Source organism: Triturus cristatus, chromosome 12 (genome assembly GCF_964204655.1).
Source record: "Triturus cristatus chromosome 12, aTriCri1.1, whole genome shotgun sequence".
Classification (NCBI taxonomy): Eukaryota; Metazoa; Chordata; class Amphibia; order Caudata; family Salamandridae; genus Triturus; species Triturus cristatus.
In genome coordinates, this window is record NC_140595.1 from 759,150,889 (window position 1) to 759,171,008 (window position 20,120).

Below are 20,120 nucleotides of genomic sequence, written 5' to 3' on the forward strand. Positions count from 1 at the left end.
CCCCAGCAACTATAGGTTGAAAGCCTTACTAGATAATGAGGCCAAGTACTTTGCCAGCCTTCTCCTTCAAGATCTGAGATAGTGAGTAGAACTAAAAGGGCTGATGCTAAGAAATCAAACCGGATTTTTAGTGAAGTCAGGTACACTTACAAACCTTCTATCCCTATCAGTCTTGATTGAGAAAGCAAAAACTTTGTCCATATTACTATACTGCTGCTTTGTGGACTTCAAACTAGCCTTTGATTTTGTGCCGAGGGAGGCGCTTAGGACTATGATAATTAAATGGGTAATCTCAACTAAGCTTTTGGAGCCAGCTATCCAGCTGCGCACTAATATCTGGATTGATGTTAAGCTGGGGGATGGCTCACATCTGGTAAAAAAAGATCCTCATGTCATGGAGTGCTAAGCATAGATGTGTGCTAGCTCCCCTGCTTTTCAATTTGTTTATAACCGACCTTGGTCAGGCACTCAACATAGTAGGCTGCCATCCTCCAAAAATCAGTGGTGCCCAGGTTAGCAACCTCCTATATGTTGACAAACTCACTCTCTTTAGCCTTACGAGGGTAGGGTTGCAACAGTTACTGAATCAATTATACAGATACACAATCAATAATAACCTAGAGGTTAATTTGTAACTGATGCAAGTGGTCACATTTGTCAGGAAAAAGAACCAAGGAGGTGGCGGGTCATATAATAAGCTCCAGATCATAATATAGCAAACATATGTATCTGGAGATTCACATCAATATGAAGGGTGCCTTTGTTAAGCACCGGAGAGAAATCACTGCAAAAAGCCATGACTCTTCAAGTCAGCTTATCCAAACTCTCAAAAAACTATCAAGTCAAAGTCTAGCCCCAATGCTGAAAGTCATGCAAGCTAAGATAGCTCCTACTTTATCACACAGCTCTGAAATCCTCCTAGGTAAGCTTAGTATCACACTGAACCAACACTTAACTATGGTTTACAAATCTATGCTATGGCTTCCAAAACCTCATCGGCAGCCAAGATCCGACTGGAGCTTGGACTTCTCAATCATCAAGCGGTAGGTGCCGGTGCTTTCCTTAACTTAAACAGCAAACTGAGACGGCCTAGAGATGGTTCTCTGGAGTCCCTGCTTTGGACAGATATTAGCTCCGGTGGGCCAGACGGATCACATTGTCGCTTTTTAAATGATTATATTTTGCAACTGTCTACAAATGAATTGTGGAACTTGAACCCAAGTCAAAAGGCTTTTAAACTAAGTTTAAAGAAACATATTCATCTTTGAAGACAGAGCAAGCTTAGCCAAACGTAAGCATGCATGGGCAGTAATTAACACATACCAGGCGGCCTCTCCACCTTCATACCTTGCTTGCACATATTCTTTGCATTTAAAACTAAGATTCATGGGTGGCTCTTTTTGAATAATTTAGCCTACTGGTATTGTCCATCAGAAGAATTCAAATGTAGAGTCTGGGGTGTATCAGACGAATCCTTGGAGCATGTCCTGTGTAGCTGCCCCGCGATGAGGGACTCATGTAAATTCAAATTAAGGGCTGAGTTGAATAAACTGATACTCGGAACCTGTCGGTAGAGTATCAATGCAGCATTAACTCCAGAAAATATGTCCTTAAACATCTGTTTGACAAAATGTATTCACTTTGCCTGTAGAAGGCTACGGACCTCAAGGTGCCATTCAGTCCAAGCTGACAAATAACTACCTGTTAAACTCTATCTTGACATTTTTTTTAGAATGGTTATATACAAATATATTGCTGCTAATCTTTTAAGGCATTTTAGACATCCAAATGGGGTTTTACGTATATACTTATAATCTGCTTTTTTATTATATTTAATCAATTTATATTATGGACAGTCTTCTTGGTGGACCACCTGCGATAACCTATTATCTTTTTTCCACACTTATTTACTGTAATAACAATTCTAGCAGCACCTGAAGGCACTAGCAAATTATCAGAATTTTATGTATTTATCTAAATCTTGTTTTTACCTCAAATGATTTGTACTTTTTTAATTGTGGGTGTCCTGTTTTTGCACATTTGTAAAGTTTTTTTTAATAACCATATACAATAAAGTATTATATGTTGTATTTTTAAATTATGTGGCAAGAATAGGGAAATTACCTGGTGTAATGTGGCATATTTTGTAATAGTATTGCATCATTATTTTACACATGGAAAGAACTGTGTCTTGGCAAAGCTTTCACTTAATTAGTATTGGTTTAACTGGCGACTTGTAATCATGGCCATATATATTAATATAATTCTTTAAAAACTGTTGTTAGGAATACACAGAAGTCATAGATAATATATGCTGATTTGTTTTTTAATGTTTCTTTAACATGCATTTCCTAGGTTTGTCTTTCAAAACTACCAATGGGTCCAAGCCATGATATTTGCCATTGAGGAGATAAACAGAAACCCTGACCTGTTACCCAACATCACACTGGGCTTCCAGATCTATGACTCATGTGGCAATCCGCTTCTTGCTCTCCAGGGCACCCTATGGATGCTGACAGGGCAGGGAAAGCAGATTCTGAACTACCGCTGTCTAAGGGCTGGTCGTCTTACTGGAATTGTTGGAGATGCTAGTTCCTTTTGCTCCATCCCCCTGGCACGAGTTCTGGGATTGTACAGACATCCACAGGTAGGATATGGAAAATGATCCAATGCTAAGGACCCTATATGACTATATTGTTTTAGAATTGTACATCCAAAACATCTTTCAGTTCAATTTCATATGGTGTCATTTATCAAGCTAAAGCTTTTAAAGGCCGGAAACGTGGCTTTTGTGACCTTGTATTCAATCTAATTGAGTTTATTGGAATTTTCCATCTGTATCTATATCTACATATATATATATATATATATATATATATATATATATATATATATATATATATATATATATATATATATATATATATATATATATATATATATATATATATATATATATATCAATGTTAAAAAAACAAAGGTTAAACATTTGCTATAATTTGGGAAAACTTTATTCATTCTTTCTTATACAAACTAAAACTATACAAACTAAAACTTAAAGTACACAAACAATACAAATTACAAAGCTATATTCTTTAATTTATATTTTACGCAACAGCTTCAAGTTAGTATAACTTAGACACCTCCATACACAGTGTATAGAACTTGGTAAACACACTATGTTAACTATAACTCGCGCCTTCTCCATGCGCTGCTTACACGCTCTTATATTATATCTCTTATACCATTATATATCCTTATATATATTTACACATAGACGTACATCCACATTTATGCATATATATATATATATTCACTGAAAAAACCATGGGTTTCACACACGTTATAGTTAGGAATTAGCATTTAAAAAACCTTGCTAATTCAATGAAAAAACCATAGGTTTCACACACGTTATAGTTAGGAATTAGCATTTAAAAAACCTTAGAAATTCAATGAAAAAACCAAAGGTTTCACACACGTTATAGTTAGCTGGACATTTTACTCGTAAAAAACCATTGAAATTCCCCCGTTATAGTTAGTTAAGCTAACTATAACTCGCGCGCCCGCAATGCACTGCTGATGACGTCACATATTACATCACTCATGACATGGTCAGTGACATCACTCATGACATCACTGATGACATCTCAAATGACATCACTGATGACATCACTGATGACATCATCCCGTGAATGTGTGTTTTTCTGAAAATTAAATATGTTTTATATATGTATATCTCAAGGTCGATGGAAGAATAAATGGGTATATAAGTGTCTAAATGGATGATTTGTTTTTGAAAAATTGATTGTGTAACTGACTGATTAAGTGTATCTTAGTGAATACATGGCTTAGTGAGTAATGTTTAAATATGTAAATATCTGTATCAGTCTCTCACTTTGTGTATAAGTGGCTGCATGGGTTGGTGAGTAGCTACTTGAGTGTCTATATAGGTTATTAGTTGGTTTTTTGAGTATCAGTATAAGTGTCTGATGTCTGTATGGTTCGATGGGGGGTATTACGTAGTGCATAGGTGCATGAATGAGTGACTCACTGTTTGTATGTGTTGAAGATAGTATGTGTGCAGGACTGCATGGGTGGATGAGTGTGTGTATGGGTGTGTTAGTGAGTGAATGACTGTCTCTACAGTGTCTTTATGAGTAACTAAATATGTTTTTAACTAGTATATGTGACTATTGGTGTATATAAGTGAGTATATATGAGAGTGAGAGATTGTAAGAGTTCCTGTATGAATAAGTATGTGTTTCTATAAGTGATTGTTTAAAAGACTAAGTATGTGTAAGTTTTTGTAGAAGTAAGTGTGGTGGTGTGTGTATAACTGTATATGCAAGTAAATGGATGTTTGATTCTTTATTAGCATGAGTGACTATGTGTGTGAGTAACTCTACGGATGAGTGGCATTGTGTAACAGGATGTATAGGTGTATGAGTACATATGATGAGTGAGTACATGTATGAGTGACTGTATAGGACTGTTGGTGAATGAGTGGATGTGTATGTGGATCTTAGAATTACTGAAGAGGTTGCTGTAACTGGTATTGGTATGTCCATTGTTTTGAAAAGTTTAGTCTCTATTTATGAATGTGTGTATCAAAGGTTATATTAGGGTGAGAGGAGGTCTGCCACTCTATCACAAGGATGATGTCATCAGTGATGTCATCAGTGATGTCATTTGAGATGTCATCAGTGATGTCATGAGTGATGTCACTGACCATGTCATGAGTGATGTAATATGTGACGTCATCAGCAGTGCATTGCGGGCGCGCGAGTTATAGTTAGCTTAACTAACTATAACGGGGGAATTTCAATGGTTTTTTACGAGTAAAATGTCCAGCTAACTATAACGTGTGTGAAACCTTTGGTTTTTTCATTGAATTTCTAAGGTTTTTTAAATGCTAATTCCTAACTATAACGTGTGTGAAACCTATGGTTTTTTCATTGAATTAGCAAGGTTTTTTAAATGCTAATTCCTAACTATAACGTGTGTGAAACCCATGGTTTTTTCAGTGAATTTGCAAGGTTTTTTAAATGCTAATTTTTTTTTTTTCTTCTATTTTTTTAAACATATTTTTAATTTAATGTTCTAACCTTTTATAAAGACTATGGTTAAATTTTTAAAATTCTTTTATATGTTTTTTTAAATATATTTCATAAAATAAACGTTATAATTTTTTGCAGTACATTTTTTCCTTTTTTTTTAGTACGCGTACCGTAAGCTTACGGTAAGCGTACGGTTTACGCAACGCCCGTAATTTATCTACGCTGTTTGCGTATAGTTACGCAATTTGCGTAGCCGCGCGTACTCCGCGTGGGACGCGTACGCGTGTACGCTACACGCGCACGTTACGCGGAAGTGTCGGGTAGTGACTGTTATGCGCATGCGCGCAAGCGCGTGTCTTTTTTACGCGCATGCGCACTTTTGCCGTAAGCGTACCGTAAGCGTACCGTAAGCGTACGGTAGGTCATGTGATCATGAAACACAACTTTTGATTGGTTGAAACTACTTTCAGTTCTAGAACTCTCCTACACCACACCCATTCCCCTCATTTCTGCTTGTGATCCCTTAGGAGAAGGAGCTGGGTTGTCTTTGTGATACGATGGCAGAACAGCAGAGCTCTTCTGAGAGTGAGGCTAGCACTAGCAGCACTACCTTGAGGCAGAGAGCGAGGAAACAAAAGACCTCTTATGTATGGGATTATTTTACTTTTCCTGAAGGCCAGCTAAAGGTAAATGCACCCTTAGTGACTTGCAAGCTGTGTAAGCGTGTACTTTCAAGAGGGAATCCTGACAGGAAGTATTCCTTTGGGAATCATACCATGATGAGGCACCTCAGGGATGTACACAGAAGGACACATGCTCGACTTTTTGGAGGTAACCCTTCAGAAAGTCAACCAAGCACATTCACAGCAGCTCAGCCTGGACCATCATCTGCAGGGCTGACTCCTTCTTCTGCAGGTCAGGTGAGCCCTTCATCTGTGGGGGGAGCATCTCCTTTTGCTGGCCCTCTGGAAATTAACCCTCGATTTCTGAGGGTTGATATTCGATGTGCCTCTTGTCATGATCTAATTTGTCATAGGGAGACCAGTGTTTCCCTAGTGAACCTCAAAATAGATCAGCACACTTGTCACAGAGACTAATTTTCCCATTCTTTCTTTCCTCTCTCCCTGCATGAACACAACGGCTCTTTTAAGAGCCAACCTTATCTTTCATCTTTTTTTTATATATGTTTTTAAAAACTTTTTTTATTTTTTTTTTACCGTACGCGTACGGTGCGCGTAATCTTTTTTTTTTTTTAAAAAAAACACTAAAAATCAATTATCACATTACAAGGTCTTTGAGACACTACAATTATTATTATTGACTTACCATACCCACTCAAAAAAATATTTATTCATTTGTTTTTAAAAAAAAAATTGCTTTAAAAATGGTTCTAGTTTTCGAAAATTTTCTATATCAATCTGAAAAAAAAGAAAAAAAATTAATATTTTTCAAACATTTTAAAATAAAGTACACGTATTTACATATTTACCAAAAAATATATGAATGTATTTGCATTACAGACTGAAACCTCAAAACCCCACTCGCTTGTATATACTGTGCATGATTATACATGGAAAGGAGCTGGGTGTGTGCTAAGAGTCTGCTTCTGCACCAAAAAAATCGCTCCCCCTTTTTCCTACTAATGCAACTGTGAAATCACCAGAGCAAAACGCAATAAATCTCTGCCTGTAATTCCTATTTGCACACAGAGTCATGTTTTCACATTAGTCACAAAACGAAATTTCTTTGCCAATTTGAATGCACACTTACTGCTCTTTTTTTTTGGCAAGTGAAAATCACTTTTACAGACTGACACATTATGAAACCACTTTTCAGTTTTTTTTAAAAGCCCATGTCCAGACTGCTTTTTCAGACCACCACCATGTGTATCCTCGGTGACTGCCTACACTCCAGCAAGGGCATCCAGCCTTAGTGATGCTGAATGTATTTGCATTACAGACTGAAACCTCAAAACCCCACTCGCTTCTAAATACTGTGCATGATTCCACATGGTAAGCAGCTGGGTGTGTGCTAAGAGTCTGCTTCTTCCCCCAAAAAATCGCTCCCCCTTTTTCCTACTAATACAACTGTGAAATCACCAGAGCAAACGCAATAAATCTCTGCCTGTAATTCCTATTTGCACACAGAGTCATGTTTTCACATTAGTCCCAAAACGAAATTTCCTTGCCAATTTAAATGCACACTTACTGCTCTTTTTTTTTGGCAAGTGAAAATCACTTTTACAGACTGACACATTATGAAACCACTTTTCAGATTTTTTTTAAAAAGCCCATGTCCAGACTGCTTTTTCAGACCACCACCATGTGTATCATCGGTGACTGCCTTCACTCCAGCAAGGGCAACCAGCCTTAGTGATGCTGAATGTATTTGCATTACAGACTGAAACCTCAAAACCCCACTCGCTTCTAAATACTGTGCATGATTATACATAGAAAGGAGCTGGGTGTGTGCTAAGAGTCTGCTTCTTTCCCCAAAAAATCGCTCCCCCTTTTTCCTACTAATGCAACTGTGAAATCACCAGAGCAAAACGCAATAAATCTCTGCCTGTAATTCCTATTTGCACACAGAGTCATGTTTTCACATTAGTCCCAAAACGAAATTTCTTTGCCAATTTAAATGCACACTTACTGCTCTTTTTTTTTGGCAAGTGAAAATCACTTTTACAGACTGACACATTATGAATCCACTTTTTAGATTTTTTTAATTGCACATGTCCAGACTGCTTTTTCAGACCACCACCATGTGTATCCTCGGTGACTGCCTACACTCCAGCAAGGGCAACCAGCCTTAGTGATGCTGAATGTATTTGCATTACAGACTGAAACCTCAAAACCCCACTCGCTTCTAAATACTGTGCATGATTATACATGGAAAGGAGCTGGGTGTGTGCTAAGAGTCTGCTTCTTCCCCCAAAAAATCGCTCCCCCTTTTTCCTACTAATGCAACTGTGAAATCACCAGAGCAAAACGCAATAAATCTCTGCCTGTAATTCCTATTTGCACACAGAGTCATGTTTTCACATTAGTCACAAAACGAAATTTCTTTGCCAATTTAAATGCACACTTACTGCTCTTTTTGTTTGGCAAGTGAAAATCACTTTTACAGACTGACACATTATGAATCCACTTTTTAGATTTTTTTAAAAAGCCCATGTCCAAACTGCTTTTTCAGACCACCACCATGTGTATCCTCGGTGACTGCCTACACTCCAGCAAGGGCAACCAGCCTTAGTGATGCTGAATGTATTTGCATTACTGACTGCAACCTCAAACCCTTAAAGTATTCCTTATTTTTACCAGTACACCTTAATTTATCATGAAAAAATAGTCCATATTATTTTACATGTTCCTCACATTTAAATTTCTCCCAAAACAGAAAATAATAAACACAACTTCTACAAAAGGAATTCCAATTCTATTATTCATTTCTTAATTTACCATATACATCCCCTCTCAAACTCTAAACTCACCTTTAAAATGAGTTAGTTGTGAAAGAAATGTGGCACTCTAACAGCAGATTATCAGAGCCAGGATCTCTGTTCTCTACACCTCTCTCCTCTCAGCAGAACCAGATAATGGCAAACTTTCCCTCTATTTTTCCACACATTTACATGTAAGTTTCAAATCTCAGTGCTTCCCCCTTTTTTTCAAATGTAATCACACATTTCTATTGGTTGAAAACGAACCCTTTTCCAAAAGTACCCTGCCCCCAACTTGACTTCTGCCTAGTACCCTTCCCCCAACTTGACTTCTGCCTGCTACCATAGCAACAGCTCATGGAACACTGCTGTGTGGAGTTAGGTCAGAAGTTCGCCACACAATGTTTCAATTCCACAGAGCAAGAGTGCTTGACTTTTCAAACCTAACAGCAAATCCATAGTACTGTTCTTTGGTAACACATTTTTTTGTACCAATACAAAACATGCTTCTATTAATTTACACATACAGCCTAGTTTTTATTCTAGAATGGTATGAAACAGCCAATCAGTTCTTTTTGTTTTGAAAAAAATATGTATGCCTCCATTTCCAAACTGTCTTTCTTTTCATATTGCCATTCTACTGAAAGACACCTCCTGAGTGCATCCAGTTCTCCTTTGAAGATGTTCACAGTGTGGGTTGTAGGGCACAGCTATGTCTTCTGGAGTGAAAAGTTTGCAGAGAAAACAGGTATGGTGAGAGACCTTGCTTTGCCAAATGTAGACATTAAATGGATTGGTCAGAGAGGGTTAAAGTGGCACCAATTGATGCCATTGGTGAAATCCTTCATGCAAATCCAACACCCTGACCTCATAATAGTGCACTGTGGTGGCAATGACCTAGGCACTTTGACTGGGGTAGGTCTGGAAATGCTTATGAAGGACACCTTTGCACAACTGTTTTCACTTTTCCCTAAAACTGCCTTTGTGTTTTCCAACATATGCCAAAGGCAAAAATGGAACTGGTCCAATCATTTCTGTCCGCAAATTGACAAAGCAAGAAAGCACGTCAACAAATCTGTTTCTGCTTTCCTCCGTGACTATGGTATGGGTGCCATTTACCACAACAACTTGCGTTATGACATGCAAGACATTTATAGAGGAGATGGTGTGCACTTCAATGATGAAGGGAACAGAGTCTTCCTCTTGAACCTTAGACTCTGCATCGGTACTTACTTGTAGGTACCACTTAAAAAATCACTTCATAAACACAACGGCTCTTTTTAGAGCCCCCTAATATCTAAACTCTTAAATCTGCATTTCATTTCTTTTTTAATTTTTTTTTCTTCCGTACGCTTACCGTAAGCTTACCGTACGCGTACCCCGTGATTTTTTTTAAAATCAATAAATGTTTTCTTTGTACTTTTCTGTCCTTCTTTGTCCCCCTCACACATGTAAGGGGGTCTGTAACTCTCCTCCTTGCCCCCTTTTCTTTTTTTCACTCTTTTTTTTCTGAGTGAAACACACAAAATGGCGGCCGCCGCTTCCTGGTTTCGGCCGATTCGAATGTTTACTAAGATCTAACAGCCAATCAGAATCGCGCTCGCGCACGCCACCGTACGCGTACGGTAAGCTTACGGTAAGCGTACCGTAAGCTGGCTCAGATATATATATTGATTTAAAGGCTATTTTCTCAGAATCTACTGAACAGATTTACACCAAACCTACAAAAGGCACTTCCTTGACCTAGGGACTACCTCTCTGCCAAATTTCTAGTAATTCTGTTCAGCCGTTCGGGCTGGAGCCCTGTCTAAAGGTCCTATGGAAAAATGCATGGGAAAAACTCGTTTTGGGACACCCCTTTTATCTCAGCCCCCGCTTGACGAATCCCCCCGAGACTTTCAGGGTAGGAGCGGAGCGTAGCGCCCCACCTATTTTGAGAAATTCGCGAGGATTCGTCGACCGGCGCCAAAGTTATTCAAAATAGAATGTCGCGAATTTCCTATGGAAAAGGGGTCCTAACTATAACTACCTACTGGCGACCGCCAGTAGGTAATATAAATCATCTACTGGCGGTCGCCAGTATATAGTTATAGTTAGGACCGTGTTTCCATAGGAAATCTCAAAATTCTATTTTGAATAACTTTGGCGCCGGTTGACGAATCTTCGTGAAATTTTCAAAAACTAATGGGGCGCTCCGCTCAGCTCCTACCCTGAAAGTCTTGGGGTGATTCGTCAAGCGGGGTCCGAGAAAAAAGGGGGGTCCCAAAACGCGTTTTCCCCATGCATTTTTCCATAGGACCTTTAGTCGAAGGTACAGCCCGAACGGCTGAACAGAATTACTTGAAATTTGGCAGAGCGGTAGTCCTCAGGTCAGGGAAGTGCCTTTTGCAGGTCTGGTGTCAATCTGTTGAGTATTTCCTGAGAAAATAGCATTTAAAAGCATATAAATATCTATACACGGTGCCGTGCGCGAGCGAAATTCTGATTGGTTGTTAGATGTCAGTCAACATTCGAATCGGTCAAAATCAGGAAGTGTCGACCGCCATTTTGTCTCTCGCACTGAAAAGGAAAGGGGGAAAAAAGGTGGAAAACGTGAAAAGGGGGCAGGGAAGAGAGTTCCTGACCCCCTAGCCTTTGTCAGGGGGTCACAGAAGGACCCCCATGGGTAAAATAAACCTTTTATTTTTTTCCATAAAAATTGCGGGGTGCGCGCACGGTGAACGGTGCGTGCAGCGCACCTTACGCCCAATGCGAGCGCACGGTGCGCTTCGTGTGCCCAAAGCGCGCGCACGGTGAAAAACCTTAAAACAAAATATATATTAATAAATACAATAACTTAGCATTTAAAAAACCATACAAATTCACTTAAAAAACCATAGGTTTCACACACGTTATAGTTAGGAATTAGCATTTAAAAAACCTTGCAAATTCACTTAAAAAACCATAGGTTTCACACAGGTTATAGTTACGTGGACATTTCACTCGTAAAAAAACAATGAAATTCCCCCGTTATAGTTAGTTCAGATAACTATAACTCGCGCGACCGCCACTCTATCACAAGGATGATGTCATCAGTGATGTCATGAGTAATGCCACTGACCATGTCATGACTGATGTAATATGTGACGTCATGAGCAGTGGATTGCGGGCGCGCGAGTTATAGTTATCTGAACTAACTATAACGGGGGAATTTCATTGGTTTTTTACGAGTGAAATGTCCACCTAACTATAACCTGTGTGAAACCTATGGTTTTTTAAGTGAATATATATATATATATATATATATATTAGGCCTGGGCTAAAATTCTGTTCCGCTCGCGGAAATTGCAATAATTTGACCTTTTCGCGTTCCGCGGAGAGCACGAAAATGTCAAAATTTCCGCAATCCGCATCTTACCGGAATTTTTTTTCTTGCTCGCGCTGTAAAAAAATACATGATCGCGTGCGTGCGATCGCCTTACCTGAATCCCCGCATTTGCTGACAAGTTTTCCCGATCCAGTCGCGTTCTCCACGAGATGTTGGATTGTTGGTAGCCATTTGCGCTGTCTCGCGACAGTTCACGCCCGCATTAACATAATTTGTCACGCGATCACGTCATTCGTCGCGCGATCACGTCTTTCTTCTCGCGATCCTGCACCGCGAAAGTATGAGATAATTGAGATCTTGCGCCCGTGAGCAACCGCATGGGTGAGTTGGCGAGCCGCGATCACGCAGAAAATATCGCAAATGGGCGGGAAAAAAACTTCTGCGTTATAGATTGCGAAAGTGAATTTTGCAAATTCCGCCCACCCCTAATATATATATATATATATATATATATATATAGATATATTACCTACTGGCGGTCGCCAGTAGGTAGTTATAGTTAGGACCACGTTTCCATAGGAAAACCTCAACATTCTATTTTGAATAACTTTGGCGCCGGTCGACGAATCCTCGCGAATTTCTCAAAATAGGTGGGGCGCTACGCTCCGCTCCTACCCTGAAAGTCTCGGGGGGATCCGTCAAGCGGGGGCTGAGATAAAAGGGGGGTCCCAAAACGCGTTTTCCCCATGCATTTTTCCATAGGACCTTTAGAACGAGCTACAGCCCGAACGGCTGAACAGAATTACTCGAAATTTGGCAGAGAGGTAGTCCCTAGGTCAAGGAAGTGCCTTTTGTAGGTTTGGTGTAAATCTGTTCAGTAGATTCTGAGAAAATAGCCTTTAAATCAATATATATATCTGAGCCCGCTTACGGTACGCTTACCATACGCTTACGGTAAGCGTACGGCGGCGTGCGCGAGCGCGATTCTGATTGGCTGTTAGATCTTAGTAAACATTCGAATCGGCCGAAACCAGGAAGCGGCGGCCGCCATTTTGTGTATTTCACTCTGAAAAAAAAGAGTGAAAACAAGGAAAGGGGGCAATGAGGCGAGTTACAGACCCCCTAACATTTGTAAGGGGGTCAAAGAAGGACAGAAAAGTACAAAAAAAACATTTATTGATTTTAAAAAAAATCACGGGGTACGCGTACGGTAAGCTTACGGTAAGCGTACGGTAAAAAAATAAAAATAGATAAATGAAAAGCAGATTTAAGAGTTTAGAAATTAGGGAGCTCTAAAAAGAGCTGTTGTGTTTATGAAGTCATTTTTTTAGTGGTACCTACAAGTAAGTACCGATGCAGAGTCTAAGGTTCAAGAGGAAGACTCTGTTCCCTTCATCATTGAAGTGCACACCATCTCCTCTATAAATGTCTTGCATGTCATAACGCAAGTTGTTGTGGTAAATGGCACCCATACCATAGTCACGGAGGAAAGCAGAAACAGATTTGTTGACGTGCTTTCTTGCTTTGTCAATCTGTGGACAGAAATGATTGGACCAGTTCCATTTTTGCCTTTGGCATATGTTGGAAAACACAAAGGCAGTTTTAGGGAAAAGTGTAAACAGTTGTGCAAAGGTGTCCTTCATAAGCATTTCCAGACCTACCCCAGTCAAAGTGCCTAGGTCATTGCCACCACAGTGCACTATTATGAGGTCAGGGTGTTGGATTTGAATGAAGGATTTCACCAATGGCATCAATTGGTGCCACTTTAACCCTCTCTGACCAATCCATTTAATGTCTACATTTGGCAAAGCAAGGTCTCTCACCATATCTGTTTTCTCTGCAAACTTTTCACTCCAGAAGACATAGCTGTGCCCTACAATCCACACTGTGAACATCTTCAAAGGAGAACTGGATGCACTCAGGAGGTGTCTTTCAGTAGAATGGCAATATGAAAAGAAAGACAGTTTGGAAATGGAGGCATACATATTTTTTTAAAACAAAAAGAACTGATTGGCTGTTTCATACCATTCTAGAATAAAAACTAGGCTGTATGTGAAAATTAATAGAAGCATGTTTTGTATTGGTACAAAAAAATGTGTAACCAAAGAACAGTACTATGGATTTGCTGTAAGGTTTGAAAAGTCAAGCACTCTTGCTCTGTGGAATTGAAACATTGTGTGTCGAACTTCTGACCTAACTGCACACAGCAGTGTTCCATGAGCTGTTGCTATGGTAGCAGGCAGAAGTCAAGTTGGGGGAAGGGTACTAGGCAGAAGTCAAGTTGGGGGCAGGGTACTTTTGGAAAAGGGTTGGTTTTCAACCAATAGAAATGTGTGATTACATTTGAAAAAAAGGGGGAAGCACTGAGATTTGAAACTTACATGTATATGTGTGGAAAAATAGAGGGAAAGTTTGCCATTATCTGGTTCTGCTGAGAGGAGAGAGGTGAACACAACAGAGATCCTGGCTCTGATAATCTGCTGTTTGAGTGTCACATTTCTTTCACAACTAACTAATTTTAAAGGTGAGTTTAGAGTTTGAGAGGGGATGTATGTGGTAACTTAAGAAATGAATAATAGAAATGGGAATTGTTTTTGTTGTAGTTACACATGGTGGTTTCATAATGTGACAGTGTGTAAAAGTGATTTACACTTGCCCCGAAAAAAAAAAGAGCAGTAAGTGTGCTTTCAAATTGGCAAAGAAATTTCGTTTTGGGACTAATGTGAAAACATGACTCTGTGTGCATAGAAGAATTATAGGCAGAGATTTATTGTGTCTTGCTCTGGTGATTTCACAGTTGCATTAGATGGAAAGGGGGAGCGAATTTTTTGGGGAAGAAGCAGAGGCTTAGCACACACCCATGTGCTTGCCATGTATAGTCATGCACAGTATTTAGAAGCCAGTGGGGTTTTCAGGTTTAAGTCTGTAATGCAAATACATTCAGCATCACTAAGGCTGGTTGCCCTTGGTGGAGTGTAGGCAGTCACAGAGAATGCACATGGTGGTGGTCTGAAAAAAAAACAGCTTGGACACGTGCAATTAAATAAATCAAAAATAGTGGTTTCATAATGTGTCAGTCTGTAAAAGTGATTTCAAATTGTAAAAAGAGATTTTCACTTGGCCCGAAAAAAAAAGAGCAGTAAGTGTGCTTTCAAATTGGCAAAGAAATTTCGTTTTGGGACTAATGTGAAAACATGACTCTGTGTGCATAGAAGAATTATAGGCAGAGATTTATTGCGTCTTGCTCTGGTGATTTCACAGTTGCATTAGATGGAAAGGGGGAGCGAATTTTTTGGGGAAGAAGCAGAGGCTTAGCACACACCCATGTGCTTGCCATGTATAGTCATGCACAGTATTTAGAAGCCACTGGGGTTTTCAGGTTTAAGTCTGTAATGCAAATACATTCAGCATCACTAAGGCTGGTTGCCCTTGCTGGAGTGTAGGCAGACACAGAGAATACACATGGTGTTGGTCTGAAAAAAAAACAGCTTGGACACGTGCAATTAAATAAATCAAAAATAGTGGTTTCATAATGTGTCAGTCTGTAAAAGTGATTTCAAATTGTAAAAAGAGATTTTCACTTGGCCCTAAAAAAAAAGAGCAGTAAGTGTGCTTTCAAATTGGCAAAGAAATTTCGTTTTAGGACTAATGTGAAAACATGACTCTGTGTGCATAGAGGAATTATAGGCAGAGATTTATTGCGTCTTGCTCTGGTGATTTCACAGTTGCATTAGATGGAAAGGGGGAGCGTATTTTTTGGGGAAGAAGCAGAGGCTTAGCACACACCCATGTGCTTGCCATGTATAGTCATGCACAGTATTTAGAAGCCAGTGGGGTTTTCAGGTTTAAGTCTGTAATGCAAATACATTCAGCATCACTAAGGCTGGTTGCCCTTGGTGGAGTGTAGGCAGTCACAGAGAATGCACATGGTGGTGGTCTGAAAAAACAGCTTGGACATGTGCATTTAAATAAAAGAAAAAAAAGTGGTTTCATAATGTGTCAGTCTGTAAAAGTGATTTCAAATTGTAAAAAGAGATTTTCACTTGGCCCGAAAAAAAAAGAGCAGTAAGTGTGCTTTCAAATTGGCAAAGAAATTTCGTTTTAGGACTAATGTGAAAACATGACTCTGTGTGCATAGAGGAATTATAGGCAGAGATTTATTGCGTCTTGCTCTGGTGATTTCACAGTTGCATTAGATGGAAAGGGGGAGCGAATTTTTGGGGGAAGAAGCAGAGGCTTAGCACACACCCATGTGCTTGCCGTGTATAGTCATGCACAGTATTTAGAAGCCAGTGGGGTTTTCAGGTTTAAGTCTGTAATGCAAATACATTCAGCATCACTAAGGCTGGTTGCCCTTGCTGGAGTGTAGGCAGACACAGAGAATACACATGGTGGTGGTCTGAAAAAAAAACAGCTTGGACATGTGCAATTAAATAAATTTTTAAAAAAGGTTTCATAATGTGTCAGTCTGTAAAAGTGATTTTCACTCGGCCCGAAAAAAAAAGAGCAGTAAGTGTGCTTTCAAAATGGCAAAGAAATTTCGTTTTGGGACTAATGTGAAAACATGACTCTGTGTGCATAGAGGAATTATAGGCAGAGATTTATTGCGTCTTGCTCTGGTGATTTCACAGTTGCATTAGATGGAAAGGGGGAGCGAATTTTTTGGGGAAGAAGCAGAGGCTTAGCACACACCCATGTGCTTGCCATGTATAGTCATGCACAGTATTTAGAAGCCAGTGAGGTTTTCAGGTTTAAGTCTGTAATGCAAATACATTCAGCATCACTAAGGCTGGTTGCCCTTGCTGGAGTGTAGGCAGACACAGAGAATACACATGGTGGTGGTCTGAAAAAAAAACAGCTTGGACATGTGCAATTAAATAAATTTTTAAAAAAGGTTTCATAATGTGTCAGTCTGTAAAAGTGATTTTCACTCGGCCCGAAAAAAAAAGAGCAGTAAGTGTGCTTTCAAAATGGCAAAGAAATTTCGTTTTGGGACTAATGTGAAAACATGACTCTGTGTGCATAGAGGAATTATAGGCAGAGATTTATTGCGTCTTGCTCTGGTGATTTCACAGTTGCATTAGATGGAAAGGGGGAGCGAATTTTTTGGGGAAGAAGCAGAGGCTTAGCACACACCCATGTGCTTGCCATGTATAGTCATGCACAGTATTTAGAAGCCACTGGGGTTTTCAGGTTTAAGTCTGTAATGCAAATACATTCAGCATCACTAAGACTGGTTGCCCTTGCTGGAGTGTAGGCAGACACAGAGAATACACATGGTGTTGGTCTGAAAAAAAAACAGCTTGGACACGTGCAATTAAATAAATCAAAAATAGTGGTTTCATAATGTGTCAGTCTGTAAAAGTGATTTCAAATTGTAAAAAGAGATTTTCACTTGGCCCTAAAAAAAAAGAGCAGTAAGTGTGCTTTCAAATTGGCAAAGAAATTTCGTTTTAGGACTAATGTGAAAACATGACTCTGTGTGCATAGAGGAATTATAGGCAGAGATTTATTGCGTCTTGCTCTGGTGATTTCACAGTTGCATTAGATGGAAAGGGGGAGCGAATTTTTTGGGGAAGAAGCAGAGGCTTAGCACACACCCATGTGCTTGCCATGTATAGTCATGCACAGTATTTAGAAGCCAGTGGGGTTTTCAGGTTTAAGTCTGTAATGCAAATACATTCAGCATCACTAAGGCTGGTTGCCCTTGGTGGAGTGTAGGCAGTCACAGAGAATGCACATGGTGGTGGTCTGAAAAAAAAACAGTTTGTACACGTGCAATTAAATAAATCAAAAATAGTGGTTTCATAATGTGTCAGTCTGTAAAAGTGATTTCAAATTGTAAAAAGAGATTTTCACTTGGCCCTAAAAAAAAAGAGCAGTAAGTGTGCTTTCAAATTGGCAAAGAAATTTCGTTTTAGGACTAATGTGAAAACATGACTCTGTGTGCATAGAGGAATTATAGGCAGAGATTTATTGCGTCTTGCTCTGGTGATTTCACAGTTGCATTAGATGGAAAGGGGGAGCGAATTTTTGGGGGAAGAAGCAGAGGCTTAGCACACACCCATGTGCTTGCCATGTATAGTCATGCACAGTATTTAGAAGCCAGTGGGGTTTTCAGGTTTAAGTCTGTAATGCAAATACATTCAGCATCACTAAGGCTGGTTGCCCTTGGTGGAGTGTAGGCAGTCACAGAGAATGCACATGGTGGTGGTCTGAAAAAACAGCTTGGACATGTGCATTTAAATAAAAGAAAAAAAAGTGGTTTCATAATGTGTCAGTCTGTAAAAGTGATTTCAAATTGTAAAAAGAGATTTTCACTTGGCCCGAAAAAAAAAGAGCAGTAAGTGTGCTTTCAAATTGGCAAAGAAATTTCGTTTTAGGACTAATGTGAAAACATGACTCTGTGTGCATAGAGGAATTATAGGCAGAGATTTATTGCGTCTTGCTCTGGTGATTTCACAGTTGCATTAGATGGAAAGGGGGAGCGAATTTTTGGGGGAAGAAGCAGAGGCTTAGCACACACCCATGTGCTTGCCGTGTATAGTCATGCACAGTATTTAGAAGCCAGTGGGGTTTTCAGGTTTAAGTCTGTAATGCAAATACATTCAGCATCACTAAGGCTGGTTGCCCTTGCTGGAGTGTAGGCAGACACAGAGAATACACATGGTGGTGGTCTGAAAAAAAAACAGCTTGGACATGTGCAATTAAATAAATTTTTAAAAAAGGTTTCATAATGTGTCAGTCTGTAAAAGTGATTTTCACTCGGCCCGAAAAAAAAAGAGCAGTAAGTGTGCTTTCAAAATGGCAAAGAAATTTCGTTTTGGGACTAATGTGAAAACATGACTCTGTGTGCATAGAGGAATTATAGGCAGAGATTTATTGCGTCTTGCTCTGGTGATTTCACAGTTGCATTAGATGGAAAGGGGGAGCGAATTTTTTGGGGAAGAAGCAGAGGCTTAGCACACACCCATGTGCTTGCCATGTATAGTCATGCACAGTATTTAGAAGCCAGTGAGGTTTTCAGGTTTAAGTCTGTAATGCAAATACATTCAGCATCACTAAGGCTGGTTGCCCTTGCTGGAGTGTAGGCAGACACAGAGAATACACATGGTGGTGGTCTGAAAAAAAAACAGCTTGGACATGTGCAATTAAATAAATTTTTAAAAAAGGTTTCATAATGTGTCAGTCTGTAAAAGTGATTTTCACTCGGCCCGAAAAAAAAAGAGCAGTAAGTGTGCTTTCAAAATGGCAAAGAAATTTCGTTTTGGGACTAATGTGAAAACATGACTCTGTGTGCATAGAGGAATTATAGGCAGAGATTTATTGCGTCTTGCTCTGGTGATTTCACAGTTGCATTAGATGGAAAGGGGGAGCGAATTTTTGTGGGAAGAAGCAGAGTCTTAGCACACACCCATGTGCTTGCCGTATATAGTCATGCAAAGTATTTACAAGCGAGTGGGGTTTTCAGGTTTCAGTCTGTAATGCAAATACATTGAGCTTCACTAAGGCTGGTTGCCCTTGCTGGAGTGTAGCACTGTGGACATGGGCTTTTTAAAAAATCTGAAAAGTGGTTTCATAATGTGACAGTTTGTAAAAGAGATTTTCACTTGCCCAAAAAAAAGAGCAGTTTGTGTGCATTCAAATTGGCAAAGAAATTTTGTTTTATGACTATTGTGAAAACAAATGTAGTAATATATTTAAATACAATAAAGGATTTTTTTTTTAGTTTTTTTCAGGTATTGCTGAAGAACAGTGAACAAAATTTAAGATGCCTACAAAATCTCGAGCTCAAAAAACGCTAAAAAAAAAACTATATTTGAAGACAACTGGAGGACCAAAGTTAGTAGAAGATGCTCATGTTGGGAAAAAGAAAAAATCTTCTGGTAAGCAGAAAAAACAATTTCTTAACAAAATATTCAAAACAAAGAAAAATGTACAAAATGTCTGTCCTCGGAAAAATGTAACAAAACATAGAGAACAGCAAAAAATTGAGAATTTAGTTAATGCAAATATACCTTCTGCAATTGAAAAGTTTAACATAAACAGAAAAACAGCGTTTAAAGAGATACGTAGAAAAATGTTTCAGAGAAGAGTTATGTCCAATTTGATAAAGGATGTAAAGAAATATAAGCAAAAGGCAAAATATTACAAGAGAAAAAAAGAAATTGAAGCCATTGCAGCAAAAGCATTAGAATTAAAAAGGAAACTATTCATATTAATTTTGAATAGGATGCGTACATTAGATAAAATGGTTAATGTACTGAAATCACAAAGCAAAAGCAAAAGAGTAGTGAACAGAACAAACTTTTGTAAA

General features: G+C 39.1%; 1 protein-coding gene across 1 annotated transcript in view; it reads left to right on the forward strand.

Moving 5' to 3' along the window:
• Window positions 1-20,120, forward strand: part of LOC146782729 (extracellular calcium-sensing receptor-like) — a 178,234-nt gene that overhangs the window by 34,124 nt on the left and 123,990 nt on the right. Inside the window, exon 2 of the mRNA XM_085637212.1 lies at window positions 2,356-2,647. Coding sequence (XP_085493338.1) covers window positions 2,356-2,647 — 292 coding nt within the window. The remainder of the gene's footprint in view (window positions 1-2,355; window positions 2,648-20,120) is intronic.